Source organism: Pseudophryne corroboree, chromosome 9, assembly GCF_028390025.1.
Source record: "Pseudophryne corroboree isolate aPseCor3 chromosome 9, aPseCor3.hap2, whole genome shotgun sequence".
Taxonomy (NCBI): Eukaryota; Metazoa; Chordata; class Amphibia; order Anura; family Myobatrachidae; genus Pseudophryne; species Pseudophryne corroboree.
This window is the reverse complement of record NC_086452.1, coordinates 20596848-20615649: the sequence shown is the minus strand read 5'-3', so window position 1 is coordinate 20615649 and position 18802 is coordinate 20596848. Positions and strand designations below refer to the sequence as shown.

The 18802-nt window shown below is 45.9% G+C and overlaps 1 protein-coding gene across 1 annotated transcript in view; it reads left to right on the top strand.

Annotated features, from left to right (window-relative positions):
- The window catches only part of AK5 (adenylate kinase 5), a 351659-nt gene that overhangs the window by 302248 nt on the left and 30609 nt on the right, over window positions 1-18802 (top strand). Inside the window, exons 9-10 of the mRNA XM_063939044.1 lie at window positions 16175-16217; window positions 16784-16819. Coding sequence (XP_063795114.1) covers window positions 16175-16217; window positions 16784-16819 — 79 coding nt within the window. The remainder of the gene's footprint in view (window positions 1-16174; window positions 16218-16783; window positions 16820-18802) is intronic.

Below are 18802 nucleotides of genomic sequence, written 5' to 3'. Positions count from 1 at the left end.
GGTGCTCTTGCTTCTAAGCAGACGATTGCTAGTTGGATGTGTAGTACAATTCAGCTTGCACATTCTGTGGCAGGCCTGCCACAGCCAAAATATGTAAATGCCCATTCCACAAGGAAGGTGGGCTCATCCTGGGCGGCTGCCCGAGGGGTCTCGGCATTACAACTCTGCCGAGCAGCTACGTGGTCGGGGGGAGAACACGTTTGTAAAATTCTACAAATTTGATACCCTGGCTAAAGAGGACCTGGAGTTCTCTCATTCGGTGCTGCAGAGTCATCCGCACTCTCCCGCCCGTTTGGGAGCTTTGGTATAATCCCCATGGTCCTGACGGAGTCCCCAGCATCCACTAGGACGTTAGAGAAAATAAGATTTTACTTACCGATAAATCTATTTCTCGTAGTCCGTAGTGGATGCTGGGCGCCCATCCCAAGTGCGGATTGTCTGCAATACTTGTACATAGTTATTGGTACAAAAAATCGGGTTATTATTGTTGTGAGCCATCTTTTCAGAGGCTCCGCTGTTATCATGCTGTTAACTGGGTTCAGATCACAGGTTGTACAGTGTGATTGGTGTGGCTGGTATGAGTCTTACCCGGGATTCAAAATCCTTCCTTATTGTGTACGCTCGTCCGGGCACAGTATCCTAACTGAGGCTTGGAGGAGGGTCATAGGGGGAGGAGCCAGTGCACACCACCTGATCCTAAAGCTTTTACTTTTGTGCCCTGTCTCCTGCGGAGCCGCTATTCCCCATGGTCCTGACGGAGTCCCCAGCATCCACTACGGACTACGAGAAATAGATTTATCGGTAAGTAAAATCTTATTTTTTTTAAGTTGTCTAAGAGACAAAAGAGAGTATTGCGGAGGACAGCAGTACGCCATGAGGTCTGTCCGGACGATGTGTGAGGTGGCCGTCCGCTGGAAGTTTATTCAGTTCATTACGTGTTCCTGCAACCCGTAAATTCATTAGTCTTTCTTAATTGCACGGTGAGACGTCAGGAAGCTCATTTGGCTCGCTCTGGAATTGTCATGCAGCAATTAGCCGTTTGGAAAGTCTCACCGTAGCTTTGCATCTAGCTCAGCGGGAAGCGGCATGTCGCGGGGATCTCACACAATGTTCTGGTATGGAAGTTCCTGCGGCGTTGGTAATGGTAGCACTGACGTCTCCGCAGTGTTACAGTAATGGCTTCCTAGCCCAGAGCTGTTAGCGTTTTTTTGACAGTAATGTCTTGTATATCAAGGGTGTAGGCCTGGCTAGGACTGAGCTTGGGGAGTAGTTTTGCCCTTGTCCGGCGAATAACAGTCTAGAAGGTTTTCCCATGTGCTCCACCATTAGGCAACTGTCTAGGGCGCCATAATCCAGGGGGCACCCCTGACTCTGCCTATTGCAAAGTTAAGGATGCATCTGAGAGAGATCTTTACATACTTAATGCAGGAGGCAGCTGTGGAACTTATAACATGCCATCTCCACACTTCCCGGGAGGCTGGGAAGTGGGTATTGGTGGGGTCGGGGGGGACAGTAGGCAGGAAGGTGTGCCTAGGGTGCCGACCTTGCACCGTCCCTTGGCCACAGTCTACTCAACTTTGCACCCCCACAGACACGGCTGTTGTGGCCAGAATACCCCTAATTTGCACCATAGTGAAAGCATAAAGTCAGTACAGAGCTACAGGTTACACATTTATTAGGGAGCCTAGTGGTGCAAACACCCTGCAGAATGTAACGTGGACAGGTCAGAGCCGTCACAATACCTTAAAAAATAAATAAAATGTCACCGTCACTTATCTGGTATTCTGGATAAGACGACGAGCTGCTGTTTGGTCTTTTTTTTTTTCTGTACCCTTATGTTGCAATTAAAACATTAATAAAAACGAATTATTATTTTTTAAAAAGGATAAACTTGACATTTTCTTAAATACCGAAAATACTGCCGTTTCCTTATAGGAATAATTTCTCTTCTGGTTATAGAATAGGTCATTATTCCATGTATTGCTGTGATCTGGAAGTACGTAACCAAAGAGGCGCAGCGGGCAGGGGGTGATGTGAATTAGGGGGAGCGGTTATTAACAAAGCGATGCACTGACAAGTTAAGTTGTCGACAAGTCCAATGTAATCATTTCTGATCTGCAACAGCCCAATTATATTCACTGTGCAACCATACGGAGGACAGATTCCTCCTGTAATCCATATAGCCCATATATATCTGCAGAACATGGAAATCTGCATTACCGCAGACCATACGACGTTCAAATGGGCTCAACCGCATAGAGTGCGTGCAAACGTGCGGATGATGTACCCATGTTCTACAGTAAGTGCACGCTCACTATGCCTGGTGATCACTATTACTGGTGAGCACCAGTGCTATGCGGAGATAGGTAATGGATGATTGGCTGATGCTAATCAGCAATTAGTACTATACATACCGACGGATAATCCTTTACACGGTTTTAAATTACAATCTTTTTCATCTAATTAATGAATTCTGCAACCCTGCTTCTAGAAAGGTCCGGAGGGAGATCTTCTGTAATGACTGTTAAACCTTTACACCCTGTAATTACCATTATCTCTAAAGGGATCTCGTTCTAGACTAATTTGCACAGCTACGTATATTATTACACACAGGTGTTCATCAATTCCGTCTTTCCTTTATTCCGGAAGCTGACAGAGGTCACTGGCCTGTATGGGGGGAGCATCGGTGCTGTGCCCACAGCCGTCATTCCCACGCAGATGAGGGAACAGAGACGGAGGAAAGCAGGACGGGTGCAGTGACCACCGGCCCTGCTCCGTCACCTTCTTGGCTGAGCAGCCTTATGAAGTGCGCTGGCTCGCCTGCGTCTCCAGGTGAACCTCCATCCGTTTCCTGCTCACCTGTCCACAGGGAGACAAAGGGGTGGTGGAATTATCTTGTGGTCCCTTTACACCTATCCCATAAATAGTCCGCCTTAGTGTTAGCGCAGATTACTCCCTTTACATCTGCTTAGCAATCGCCCTGCTCCGATCAGGGAATGACGGGCTGAAGACCACAACCAAACAAAATCTTTTTGTACTTTTTGAGTCTGCGACTACAGTTTCCATCGCCTGTAAATCGCTTCCGTAAACACTGGTGACCTTTTGATTACTTTTTGGGGCTCCATTAATTTGCCTACGGAACCCTTCATAACGTTTCAAAAACACTTAAAAATATCACTTATGTATGGTACATCTGATGCACCTTCTTGGAGATGCCAGTAGCGCGGTTACCAAATAAATACATTATAGGTTAGTTTAATACTGTAGATATGTTACGCAGTTGATTGCCGATCCCTACGGTCAACCTGGACTCTCCTATGCTTAAATGAATCTGTTCAGCAGCTAAGTGTCCCTAGACTACACACGGTGCCAAATGTGCAGCGAATCTCTGCTCAGCGCTACAAAGTGTGCGTCCGCTGCATACGTGTAATTGCGACACACGGACACCACTGACCAGAGCAGTGATGCCAGTAGGTGATGACCCCAGCATAGCATGCGTTATTATCAAGTGAACAGATTTTCATTTTATTCTACTTTTTTTTTTTAACTACAATTCTGCTACTAGATTAGACACTAAGGGGGGTATTTATCAAAGCTTGGAGAGAGATAAAATTGTGAGAGAGAAAGTACCAACCAATCAGTTCCTGTCATTTTTTCTAACACAGACTGTCACATGTAAGATAGAAGCTGATATTTTGTAAATGGAAATTAGTTCTATGGCGTAAAGTCTTCACCAGAGCGTAGCACAGTCCTGCCCTGAGAGAGGTGGGGGGGGGGGGGGGGGGGGGGGGAGAGAGGTGGAGTGAGGGGGGAACAAAGAGAGAGAGAAAAAGGGGGGGGGGTGAGGGGGGAACAGAGAGAGAGAGAAAAGGGGGGGAAGAGAGGGTGGGCGGAGGAGAGGTGGAGTGAGGGGGGAACAGAGAGAGATAGAGAAAAGGGGGGAAAGAGAGAGTGGGGGAGAGGTGGCGTGAGGGGGAACAGAGAGAGAAAATGGGGGGAAAGAGAGGGTGGGGGGAGAGATGGAGAGAGGTGAGGGAAGATAGGGTGGGGGGAGAGAGAGGTGGAGTGAGGGGGGAACAGAGAGAGAGATAGAGAAATAGGGGGGAGAGAGGGTGGGGTGGAGTGAGGGGGGAGTAGTGAGAGAGATATAGAAAAGGGTGGGGGGAGAGGTGGAGTGAGAGGGGAACAGAGAGAGAGAGAGAGAAAAGGGGGAAAGAGTGGGTGGGGGGAGAGAGGTGGAGTGAGGGGGGAACAGAGAGAGATAGAGAAAATGGGGGGAAGAGAGGGTGGGAGGAGAGAGGTGGAGTGAGGGGGGAACAGAGAGAGATAGAGAAAAGGGGGGGGAAAGAGAGGGTGGGAGGAGAGAGGTGGAGTGAGGGGGGAACAGAGAGAGATAGAGAAAATAAGATTTTACTCACCGGTAAATCTATTTCTCGTAGTCCGTAGTGGATGCTGGGGACTCCATAAGGACCATGGGGAATAGACGGGCTCCGCAGGAGACAGGGCACTCTAAGAAAGAATTAGGACTACTGGTGTGCACTGGCTCCTCCCTCTATGTCCCTCCTCCAGACCTCAGTTAAGGAAACTGTGCCCGGAAGAGCTGACAGTACAAGGAAAGGATTTTGGAATCCAGGGTAAGACTCATACCAGCCACACCAATCATACCGTATAACTTGTGATAACTTACCCAGTTAACAGTATGAACAACAACAAAGCATCAGACAACCTGATGCAACCATAACATAACCCTTATTTAAGCAATAACTATATACAAGTATTGCAGAAGAAGTCCGCACTTGGGACGGGCGCCCAGCATCCACTACGGACTACGAGAAATAGATTTATCGGTGAGTAAAATCTTATTTTCTCTAACGTCCTAGTGGATGCTGGGGACTCCGTAAGGACCATGGGGATTATACCAAAGCTCCCAAACGGGCAGGAGAGTGCGGATGACTCTGCAGCACCGAATGAGCAAACACAAGGTCCTCCTCAGCCAGGGTATCAAACTTGTAGAATTTTGCAAACGTGTTTGAACCCGACCAAGTAGCTGCTCAGCAAAACTGTAATGCCGAGACCCCTCAGGCAGCCGCCCAAGAAGAGCCCACCTTCCTTGTGGAATGGGCTTTTACTGATTTTGGATGCTGCAATCCAGCCGCAGAATGAGCCTGCTGAATCGTGTTACAGATCCAGCGAGCAATAGTTTGCTTTGAAGCAGGAGCACCCAGCTTGTTGGATGCATACAGGATAAACAAGACTTACCGCGGCTGCGTTTGACGGCATGCAACAGATCCTGTCTGAGAGGCAGAGGCCATGGGTCCTCTGTGAGCATTTCTTGCAGTTCGGATACCAAGTCCTTCTTGGCCAATCCGGAACAATGAGTATTGTTCTCACTCCTCTTTTTCTTACGATTCTCAGCACCTTGGGTATGAGAGGAAGAGGAGGAAACACATAAACCGACTGGAACATCCACGGTGTCACTAGTGCGTCCATAGCTATTGCCTGAGGGTCTCTTGACCTGACGCAATACCTTTGTAGCTTTTTGTTGAGGCGGGATGCCATCATGTCCACCTGTGGCAGTTCCCATCGATTTGTAATCTGTGTGAAGACTTCTTCATGAAGTCCCCACTCTCCCGGGTGGAGGTCGTGCCTGCTGAGGAAGTCTGCTTCCCAGTTGTCCACTCCCGGAATGAACACTGCTGACAGTGCTTGCACGTGATTCTCCGCCCAGCGAAGAATTCTGGTGGCTTCTGCCATCGCCACCCTGCTTCTTGTGCCGCCCTGGCGGTTTACATGAGCCACTGCGGTGATGTTGTCTGACTGAATCAGCACCGGTTGGTTGCGAAGCAGAGGCTCCGCTTGACTCAGGGCGTTGTATATGGCCCTTAGTTCCAGGATATTGATGTGCAGACAAGTCTCCTGACTTGACCACAGCCCCTGGAAGTTTCTTCCCTGAGTGACTACCCCCCACCCTCGAAGGCTTGCATCCGTGGTCACCAGGACCCAGTCCTGTATGCCGAACCTGCGGCCCTCGAGAAGGTGAGCCCTCTGCAGCCACCACAGAAGAGACACCCTGGCCCTGGGGGATAGGGTGATCAGCCGATGCATCTGAAGATGCGATCCGGACCACTTGTCCAACAGATCCCACTGAAAGGTCCTCGCATGGAACCTGCTGAAGGGAATGGCCTCGTATGACGCCACCATCTTTCCCAGTACTCGCGTGCATTGATGCACCGACACCTGTTTTGGTTTTAAGAGGTCTCTGACCAGAGTCACGAGCTCCTGGGCCTTCTCCTCCGGGAGAAACACCTTCTTCTGGTCTGTGTCCAGAATCATGCCCAGGAAGGGCAGTCTCGTCGTAGGAATCAGCTGCGACTTTGGAATATTCAGAATCCAGCCGTGCTGTTGTAACACCTCCCGAGAGTGTGCTACGCTGATCAGCAACTGCTCTCTGGACCTCGCCTTTATGAGGAGATCGTCCAAGTATGGGATAATTGTAACTCCTTGCTTTCGCAGAAGCACCATAATTTCTGCCATTACCTTGGTAAATATTCTCGGTGCCGTGGACAGACCAAACGGCAACGTCTGGAATTGGTAATGGCAGTCCTGTACCACAAATCTGAGGTACTCCTGATGAGGTGGATAAATGGGGACATGCAGGTAAGCATCCTTTATGTCCAGAGACACCATAAAATCCCCCTCTTCCAGGCTCGCAATGACCGCCCTGAGCGATTCAATCTTGAACTTGAACCTTTTCAGGTAAATGTTCAGGGATTTTAAATTCAATATGGGTCTGACCGAACCGTCCGGTTTCGGAACCACAAACATTGTGGAATAGTAGCCCCTTCCTGTTGAGGGAGGGGAACCTGTACCACCACCTGCTGGAGATATAATTTGTGAATTGCCGCTAACACTACTTCCCTTTCTATGGGGGAAGCTGGCAGGGCCGATTTGAGGTAACGGTGAGGGGGCATCACTTCGAATTCCAGCTTGTATCCCTGAGACACAATCTGTATAGCCCATGGATCCACCTGTGAGCAAACCCACTGGTGGCTGAAATTTCGGAGACGCGCCCCCACCGCTCCTGGCTCCACCTGTGGAGCCCCAGCGTCATGCGGTGGATTTAGTGGAAGCCGGGGAGGACTTCTGTTCCTGGGAACTAGCTGTAAGGTGCAGCTTTTTCCTCTACCCCTGCCTCTGGCAAGAAAAGACGCCCCTCGGACTTTCTTGCCTCTTTGCGATCGAAAAGACTGCATTTGGTAATACGGTGCTTTCTTAGGTTGTGAGGGAATATATGGCAAGAAATTTGACTTCCCAGCCGTAGCTGTGGAAACTAGGTCCAAGAGACCGTCCCCAAACAATTCCTCACCCTTATAAGGTAAAACCTCCATGTGCTTTTTTGAGTCGGCATCACCTGTCCATTGCCGAGTCCACAGGACCCTTCTGGCAGAAATTGACATTGCATTTATTCTAGAGCCCAGTAGGCAAATGTCTCTCTGGGCATCCCTCACATATAGGACAGCGTCTTTTATATGCCCCAGGGTCAGTAATATAGTATCCTTGTCCAAAGTATCAAGTTCCTCAGACAGGGTATCTGTCCATGCTGCTACAGCACTACACATCCAGGCCGACGCAATTGCCGGCCTCAGTAGAGTACCAGAATGTGTATAAACGGACTTCAGGATACTTTCCTGCTTCCTATCCGCAGGATCTTTTAGGGTGGCTGTATCCTGTGACAGCAGGGCCACCTTCTTAGATAAGCATGTCAAAGCTTTGTCTACCCTAGGGGAGGATTCCCAGCGTAGCCTGTCCGTTGGCGGGAAAGGATACGCCATAAGTAACCGTTTGGAAATCTGCACTTTCCTATCTGGAGATTCCCAAGCTTTTTCACATAACTCATTTAACTCATGTGAAGGGGGAAAAGTCACTTCTTGCCTTTTTTCCCCAAACATATAAACCCTCTTGTCAGGGACAGGGTTTACCTCTGAAATGTGCAATACATCCTTCATTGCTATAATCATGTAGCGGATGGCTTTAGCCATTTTAGGCTGCAACGCCATCGACACTGGAGTCAGAATCCGTGTTGATATCTGTGTCAACAATCTGGATAGTGGGCGCTTCTGAGACCCTGACGGCCTCTGCGCTGTAGGATCAGGCATGGGTTGAGACCCTGACTGTCCCAAGGCTTCAGCTTTATCCAACCTTTTATGCAAGGAGTTTACATTATCATTTAACACCTTCCACATATCCAACCAATCAGGTGTCGGCGCCGTCGGCGGAGACACCACATTCATCTGCACCTGCTCTGCTTCCACATAGCCTTCCTCGTCAAACATGTCGACACAAGCGTACCGACACACCACACACACAGGGGATGCTCTATTTGAGGACAGAACCCCCACAAGGCCTTTTGGAGAGACTTAGAGAGAGTATGCCAGCACACACCCCAGCGCTATATAACCCAGGAATTACACAGTAACTTAGTGTTTACCCAGTAGCTGCTGTATTAGTGATTTTGCGCTAAATTTATGTGCCCCCCCCTCTCTTTTTACCCTCTTTCTACCGTGATTCTGCAGGGGAGAGCCTGGGGAGCTTCCTCTCAGCGGAGCTATGGAGAGAAAATGGCGCTGGTGAGTGCTGAGGAAGAAGCCCTGCCCCCTCAGCGACGGGCTTCTGTCCCGCGATTTTGTGTAAAATAATGGCGGGGGCTCATGCATATATACAGTGCCCAGCTGTATATATGCTCTTTTATGCCAAGAGGTACTCAATTGCTGCCCAGGGCGCCCCCCCCCTGCGCTCTGCACCCTACAGTGACCGGAGTGTGCGGGTTTAATGTGGGAGCAATGGCGCACAGCTGCAGTGCTGTGCGCTACCTCATATGAAGACAGGAGTCTTCTGCCGCCGATTTTGAAGTCTTCTTGCTTCTCTCGCCGCTTCTGTCTTCTGGCTCTGCGAGGGGGACGGCGGCGCGGCTCCGGGATCGGACGACCAAGGGTGGTGCGTTCCTGTGTTCGATCCCTCTGGAGCTAATGGTGTCCAGTAGCCTAAGAAGCATGACCTCTCCGCAGTTAGTAGGTTTGCTTCTCTCCCCTCAGTCCCACGTAGCAGAGAGTCTGTTGCCAGCAGATCTCTCTGAAAATAAAAAAACCTAACAAAATACTTTCTTATTAGCAAGCTCAGGAGAGCTCACTAAGGTGCACCCAGCTCGTCCGGGCACAGATTCTAACTGAGGTCTGGAGGAGGGGCATAGAGGGAGGAGCCAGTGCACACCAGTAGTCCTAATTCTTTCTTAGAGTGCCCTGTCTCCTGCGGAGCCCGTCTATTCCCCATGGTCCTTACGGAGTCCCCAGCATCCACTAGGACGTTAGAGAAAAGGGGGGGGGGAGAGAGGGTTGGAGGAGAGAGGTGGAGTGAGGGGGGAACAGAGAGAGATAGAGAAAGGGGGGGGGAAGAGAGGGTGGGAGGAGAGAGGTGGAGTGAGGGGGGAACAGAGAGAGAGAGAAAAGGAGGGAGGAGAGAGGTGGAGTGAGAGGGGAACAGAGAGAGAGAGAAAAGGGGGGGAAAGAGTGTGGGGGGAGAGAGGTGGAGTGAGGGGGGAACAGAGAGAGAGAAAAGGGGGGAGAGAGGTGGAGTGAGAGGGGAACAGAGAGAGAGAGAAAAGGGGGGGGAGAGGTGGAGTGAGAGGGGAACAGAGAGAGAGAGAAAAGGGGGGGAAAGAGAGTGTGGGGGGAGCGAGGTGGAGTGAGGGGGGAACAGAGAGAGAGAGAGAGATAAAGAAAAGAGGGAGAAAGAGAGGGTGGGAGGAGAGAGGTGGAGTGAGGGGAAACAGAGAGAGAGATAGAGATTTTGCTCAGAGTAGGGGGAAGGGTGTGACTGCCATTACGGTCCTCATTATACTAACATGAGTGCAATGTCCATTAGTAGCTACATAAATACAGATCTATTAGCTTGTACACACACTACGGCGTCCTCACGTGTTTCTGCCCATTTACTGAGATTTATGGTATCCTTGCATAAAATAATATGTAAAAGGGCTTAAACAGACCATGGGGGATATGTATCAAACCTCAGAGATATACATAAGGTGCAATGATTGCTGTCAGTAATACATAGACGCACACATATAAGGTGCAATGATTGCTGTCAGTAATACATAGACGCACACATATAAGGTGCAATGACTGCTGTCAGTAATACATAGACGCACACATATAAAGTGCAATAATTGCTGTCAGTAATACATAGACGCACATATATAAGGTGCAATGACTGCTGTCAGTAATACATAGACTCACACATATAAGGTGCAATGATTGCTGTCAGTAATACATAGACGCACACATATAAGGTGCAATGATTGCTGTCAGTAATACATAGACGCACACATATAAGGTGCAATGATTGCTGTCAGTAATACATAGACGCACACATATAAGGTGCAATGACTGCTGTCAGTAATACATAGACGCACACATATAAGGTGCAATGATTGCTGTCAGTAATACATAGACGCACACATATAAGGTGCAATGATTGCTGTCAGTAATACATAGACGCACACATATAAGGTGCAGTGATTGCTGTCAGTAATACATAGACGCACACATATAAGGTGCAATGATTGCTGTCAGTAATACATAGACGCACACATATAAAGGGCAATGATTGCTGTCAGTAATACATAGACGCACACATATAAGGTGCAATGATTGCTGTCAGTAATACATAGACGCACACATATAAAGTGCAATAATTGCTGTCAGTAATACATAGACGCACATATATAAGGTGCAATGACTGCTGTCAGTAATACATAGACGCACACATATAAGGTGCAATGATTGCTGTCAGTAATACATAGACGCACACATATAAGGTGCAATGATTGCTGTCAGTAATACATAGACGCACACATATAAGGTGCAGTGATTGCTGTCAGTAATACATAGACGCACACATATAAGGTGCAATGATTGCTGTCAGTAATACATAGACGCACACATATAAGGGGCAATGATTGCTGTCAGTAATACATAGACGCACACATATAAGGTGCAATGATTGCTGTCAGTAATACATAGACGCACACATATAAGGTGCAATGATTGCTGTCAGTAATACATAGACGCACACATATAAAGTGCAATAATTGCTGTCAGTAATACATAGACGCACACATATAAGGTGCAATGATTGCTGTCAGTAATACATAGACGCACACATATAAGGTGCAATGATTGCTGTCAGTAATACATAGACGCACACATATAAAGTGCAATAATTGCTGTCAGTAATACATAGACGCACATATATAAGGTGCAATGACTGCTGTCAGTAATACATAGACGCACACATATAAGGTGCAATGATTGCTGTCAGTAATACATAGACGCACACATATAAGGTGCAATGATTGCTGTCAGTAATACATAGACGCACACATATAAGGTGCAGTGATTGCTGTCAGTAATACATAGACGCACACGTATAAGGTGCAATGACTGCTGTCAGTAATACATAGACGTACACATATAAGGTGCAATGATTGCTGTCAGTAATTACATAGACGCACACATATAAGGTGCAATGATTGCTGTCAGTAATACATAGACGCACACATATAAGGTGCAATGACTGCTGTAGTAATACACAGACGCACACATATAAGGTGCAATGACTGCTGTCAGTAATACATAGACGCACACATATAAGGTGCAATGACTGCTGTCAGTAATATATAGACGCACACATATAAGGTGCAATGATTGCTGTCAATAATACATAGACGCACACATATAAGGTGCAATGACTGCTGTCAGTAATACATAGACGCACACATATAAAGTGCAATGATTGCTGTCAGTAATACATAGACGCACACATATAAGGTGTAATGATTGCTGTCAGTAATACATAGACGCACACATATAAGGTGCAATGATTGCTGTCAGTAATACATAGACGCACACATATAAGGTGCAATGATTGCTGTCAGTAATACATAGACGCACACATATAAGGTGCAATAATTGCTGTCAGTAATACATAGACGCACACATATAAGGTGCAATGATTGCTGTGCTGTCAGTAATACATAGACGCACACATATAAGGTGCAATGATTGCTGTCAGTAATACATAGACGCACACATATAAGGTGCAATGATTGCTGTCAGTAATACATAGTCGCACACATATAAGGTGCAATGATTGCTGTCAGTAATACATAGACGCACACATATAAGGTGCAACGACTGCTGTCAGTAATACATAGACGCACACATATAAGGTGCAACGACTGCTGTCAGTAATACATAGACGCACACATATAAGGGGCAATGATTGCTGTCAGTAATACATAGACGCACACATATAAGGTGCAATGATTGCTGTCAGTAATACATAGACGCACACGTATAAGGTGCAATGACTGCTGTCAGTAATACATAGACGTACACGTATAAGGTGCAATGATTGCTGTCAGTAATACATAGACGCACACATATAAGGTGCAATGATTGCTGTCAGTAATACATAGACGCACACATATAAGGTGCAATAATTGCTGTCAGTAATACATAGACGCACACATATAAGGTGCAATGATTGCTGTCAGTAATACATAGACGCACACGTATAAGGTGCAATGACTGCTGTCAGTAATACATAGACGTACACGTATAAGGTGCAATGATTGCTGTCAGTAATACATAGACGCACACATATAAGGTGCAATGATTGCTGTCAGTAATACATAGACGCACACATATAAGGTGCAATAATTGCTGTCAGTAATACATAGACGCACACATATAAGGTGCAATGATTGCTGTCAGTAATACATAGACGCACACATATAAGGTGCAATGACTGCTGTCAGTAATACACAGACGCACACATATAAGGTGCAATGACTGCTGTCAGTAATACATAGACGCACACATATAAGGTGCAATGACTGCTGTCAGTAATATATAGACGCACACATATAAGGTGCAATGATTGCTGTCAGTAATACATAGACGCACACATATAAGGTGCAATGACTGCTGTCAGTAATACATAGACGCACACATATAAAGTGCAATGATTGCTGTCAGTAATACATAGACGCACACATATAAGGTGTAATGATTGCTGTCAGTAATACATAGACGCACACATATAAGGTGCAATGATTGCTGTCAGTAATACATAGACGCACACATATAAGGTGCAATGATTGCTGTCAGTAATACATAGACGCACACATATAAGGTGCAATAATTGCTGTCAGTAATACATAGACGCACACATATAAGGTGCAATGATTGCTGTGCTGTCAGTAATACATAGACGCACACATATAAGGTGCAATGATTGCTGTCAGTAATACATAGACGCACACATATAAGGTGCAATGATTGCTGTCAGTAATACATAGTCGCACACATATAAGGTGCAATGATTGCTGTCAGTAATACATAGACGCACACATATAAGGTGCAACGACTGCTGTCAGTAATACATAGACGCACACATATAAGGTGCAACGACTGCTGTCAGTAATACATAGACGCACACATATAAGGGGCAATGATTGCTGTCAGTAATACATAGACGCACACATATAAGGTGCAATGATTGCTGTCAGTAATACATAGACGCAAACGTATAAGGTGCAATGACTGCTGTCAGTAATACATAGACGTACACGTATAAGGTGCAATGATTGCTGTCAGTAATACATAGACGCACACATATAAGGTGCAATGATTGCTGTCAGTAATACATAGACGCACACATATAAGGTGCAATAATTGCTGTCAGTAATACATAGACGCACACATATAAGGTGCAATGATTGCTGTCAGTAATACATAGACGCACACGTATAAGGTGCAATGACTGCTGTCAGTAATACATAGACGTACACGTATAAGGTGCAATGATTGCTGTCAGTAATACATAGACGCACACATATAAGGTGCAATGATTGCTGTCAGTAATACATAGACGCACACATATAAGGTGCAATAATTGCTGTCAGTAATACATAGACGCACACATATAAGGTGCAATGATTGCTGTCAGTAATACATAGACGCACACATATAAGGTGCAATGACTGCTGTCAGTAATACACAGACGCACACATATAAGGTGCAATGACTGCTGTCAGTAATACATAGACGCACACATATAAGGTGCAATGACTGCTGTCAGTAATATATAGACGCACACATATAAGGTGCAATGATTGCTGTCAATAATACATAGACGCACACATATAAAGTGCAATGATTGCTGTCAGTAATACATAGACGCACACATATAAGGTGCAATGATTGCTGTCAGTAATACATAGACGCACACATATAAGGTGCAATGATTGCTGTCAGTAATACATAGACGCACACATATAAGGTGCAATGATTGCTGTCAGTAATACATAGACGCACACATATAAGGTGCAATGATTGCTGTCAGTAATACATAGACGCACACATATAAGGTGCAATGATTGCTGTCAGTAATACATAGACGCACACATATAAGGTGCAATGATTGCTGTCAGTAATACATAGACGCACACATATAAGGTGCAATGATTGCTGTCAGTAATACATAGACGCAGTAATACATAGACGCACACATATAAGGTGCAATGACTGCTGTCAGTAATACATAGACGTACACATATAAGGTGCAATGACTGCTGTCAGTAATACATAGACGTACACATGTAAGGTGCAATGACTGCTGTCAGTAATACATAGACGCACACATGTAAGGTGCAATGACTGCTGTCAGTAATACATAGACGCACACATATAAGGTGCAATGATTGCTGTCAGTAATACATAGACGCACACATATAAGGTGCAATGATTGCTTTGCTTACTCTCTCAGTAATATTTTGGCAGTGCTGGGATTTTATTGGGGCTTGCGTTACATTAGTTCCCAGCGTCCCAGGTATGGACGCAGCTCTTCCGGTGGAATGTGAGCGTTTTCTGGCAGATGGGAAAGTTAATTTTAGGGGAGATTTAGGAGCCTTTTTGCATTTTATTTTCTTAGCGCAAAATGAAGTGATCTCTGTGTACGGCCAGAGCCGGCAGATTATCTGGATTAATGCGATGACGTTTGCTCAACTCGTCCATTACATCTGGCTGGACCTTCTGTGCTCATATACAAGTTCTCTGCTTACTGTATATATGATACAGATAGAGGGGCAGATGTATTAACCTGGAGAATGCATAAGGAAGTGATAAACCAGTGATATTTGCAAGGTGATACACGCACCGGCCAATCAGCTCCTAACTGTTAATTTACATATTGGAGCTGATTGGCTGGTGCATGTATCACCTTGCATATATCACTGGTTTATCACTTCCTTATGCCTTATCCAGGTTAATACATCTGCCCCAGTGAGTTTGTTCTGTTTCCCTCGTATAGTGTATATGGAGAGAGAGAGAGAGAACAGTGAAACACAGCGCCACCTGTGGGATAGTATTGGGAATGATCTAAAAAAATGGTCTACATTAAAAGATGTCCACATAAAAGTCCAAATAAAAACACTCCCTAATTGTATATTGGCGTCAGCCAACCCGTAAAAGAACAGTATAGGTAAAATGCTGTATAGGCTAAAACATAGAAAAGAGGGGGGTAGGGGAATCTGCGACCACCGGTGTATTAGGTTAGGATAATATTTGTCTTAATTAAATTTTTAAAAAGGTACAACAGATAGCCAATAGAATTTTTTTTAAATATAACAGATTTATTTAAGACAATTTCTAAAAAATAAATACAAATTTAAGATCAGAGAATAAAAAGGGAGGTAGATCTTATCTTAGTGCAGGAGGTCAGTAAAGGAACCCAACGCGTTTCGTCCTTAAGACTTCATCAAAATCCTCATTGCGAGATCACAGCGGCAGCTCGACGCATGCGCATTGCGATTGCAGCACGTGCGCAGTTGGCTGATAGTCGCTCCATTGCGTGATCATCAGCCATTGCGCATACACATGAATCAGGCTTCTACTGTATGTGCAGAACCTTAATCCAAGTGTGAGCATACACTTATAACTTGTCGTTCGTTGTATTATTTTCCTGTGTAGTATAGTCCACAGGTTTGTGGCATAAAAGTGACATTTCAGATATATATTTGTGATATATATATATATTTTTTATTGTTTTTCAGAATGAGGAAATTGCGCATATTTTTGGAGATGATTACCTAAGAGGTAAGTTCTCCGTAAAAAACAAACAAATAAAAAGCCCGTGGGACTTTACAACATTTTATTTGAGCCAAATCAATGAGAAGATTTCCAGGTGACTGTGAAGTCTGACTTTGCATTAAACATAATGATATAACGGAGCTGCGCTTTGCCGTGATGGCATCTGAGTATTTGGTTGTGTACTCGTGCACTACAGTTTTATTCATTTTCCTGCGCAATGTTATCAAACTATCACAAGAGCGGCACAAACCTGGCCCTTAAGAGCTTATGGGGTAAATGTATTATCCGTCGTTATGGGGTAGAGGCGGTATCAAGCCGCGTTAGCCTAGCTGCGGAGGCAGGAGGCTATCCGCCATGTTTTGGATCACAGTGGCTGCGTGTGACGTCACACAGCCACCGTGGCCTGCCCCAGCAGCGGTCCGGACACGCCTACATTGTCCGGACCGCGCCCGCTCAGGAGGTTCCCCATGTCACATTGATGGGATCCACCGTCTTCCATGTTACCTGTACTGTAGCTGTGGCTTCCATACCATTGCATTGACCTGTATATCTTTTATATTTTATTGTTACAGAGGAGCTGAAGAGATGTAAAGTGGTGTTTGTATTAGGTAAGTGTCTGTGTGACCCTGTATAAGACTTTTCTCATCATTCTGTCTCCCTTATCGGGGGGTACTCGGAGTATTGTTATCACTGTAATCATTTACACGGGTCTTTGCCAGCGATTTCTGGTGGGCAGAATACTAATCAGAATTATACATTAGGGGTCTTATTCAGAGGAGTTAGCAATTAGGCAAAACCATGTGCACCGCAGGTGGGGCAGATGTAACACGTGCAGAGGGACCTGGGTAACACCATGCTGCACTGCAGGTGGGGCAGATGTAACATGTGCAGAGAAAGTTAGATTTGGGTGGGGTGTGTTCAGACGGGTGTGGTGTGCGTGAGCGTCGGTCAGGAGCCCACCGGTCTGCATGCCGCCTGTGGGGATTGCGAGGGGGCAGGATGTAGGGGGAGGTATTGTGACTGTCGGTCACATAACTACATCCCGTTCAAACTGAAATCTAAATTGCAGTGTAGAAATAAAGCAGACAGTATTTACCCTGCACAGAAACAATGTAGCCCACCCAAATCTAACTCTCTCTGCACATGTTACATCTGCCCCCCCTGCAGTGCACATGGTTTTGCCCTATTGCTAACAACTCTGAATAGCCCGCAAGATCCGGCTTAGCACGTTGTATAGCGTTCAGACCATTGTAAGATTGTCTGGGATGTAGTTATGTGAGACATAAAGGTTTCTTCACAGTATGGAGAATTCGTATTTGGAATTCCCTGCCTGAGAGAGTAGTAATGGCGGACTGGAATGGGCTAGATAGGGATATACAGGGTTATGGGGGTAATTCATGCAAAAAAGAGATGAATAGACATAACGGCGAAACAGTCACCACAGTTACAATTAGTTTTAAAATATCACAGTGTAGGAGATCATTAACTGGTTGAACTCGATGGACTACACATACCAGCATGCCCTGCAAAGGTTTTGCTATTTGACCATGCTAAAACCGTTGCAGGGCATGCTGGGATATGTAGTTCAACAACAGCTGGAGGGCCAAAGGTTCCCCATCCCTGCTTTATAGGAAACAGAAGGGTGACACATGGGGGTACGGGCCACATTCCATGCTGCTGGTACTAGTACTAATAACATGGGATGGGGGGACGGGACATATAACGGCTCCATCATCCTTATCATGCCGCTAGTACTAATAACATGAGGGGGAGGGGCGTATAATGGCTCCATCATCCTTATCATGCCGCTAGTACTAATAACATGAGGGGGCGTATAATGGCTCCATCATCCTTATCATGCCGCTAGTACTAATAACATGAGGGGGCGTATAATGGCTCCATCATCCATATCATGCCGCTAGTACTAATAACATGAGAGGGGGCACGTATAACGGCTCCATCATCCTTATCATGCCGCTAGTACTAATAACATGAGGGGGGCACGTTTAACTGCTCCATCATCATTATCATGCCGCTAGTACTAATAACATGAGAGGGGGGGGCACGTATAATGGCTCCATCATCATTATCATACCGCTAGTACTAATAACATGAGGGGGAAGGGGGTGTATAACGGCTCCATCATCATTATCATACCGCTAGTACTAATAACATGAGAAGGGGGGCGTATAACGGCTCCATCATCATTATCATGCCGCTAGTACTAATAACATGAGGAGGGCACATATAACGGCTCCATCGTCCTTATCATGCTGCTAGTACTAATAACATGGGGGGCACATATCACGGCTCCATCATCATTATCATGCCGCTAGTACTAATAACATGAGGAGGGCACATATAATGGCTCCATCATCCTTATCATGCCACTAGTACTAATAACATGGGGGGTATAACGGCTCCATCATCCTTATCATGCTGCTAGTACTAATAACATGAGGGGGGCACGTATAACGGCTCCATCATCATTATCATGCCGCTAGTACTAATAACATGAGGGGGGCACGTATAACGGCTCCATCATCATTATCATGCTGCTAGTACTAATAACATGAGAGGGGGGGGCACGT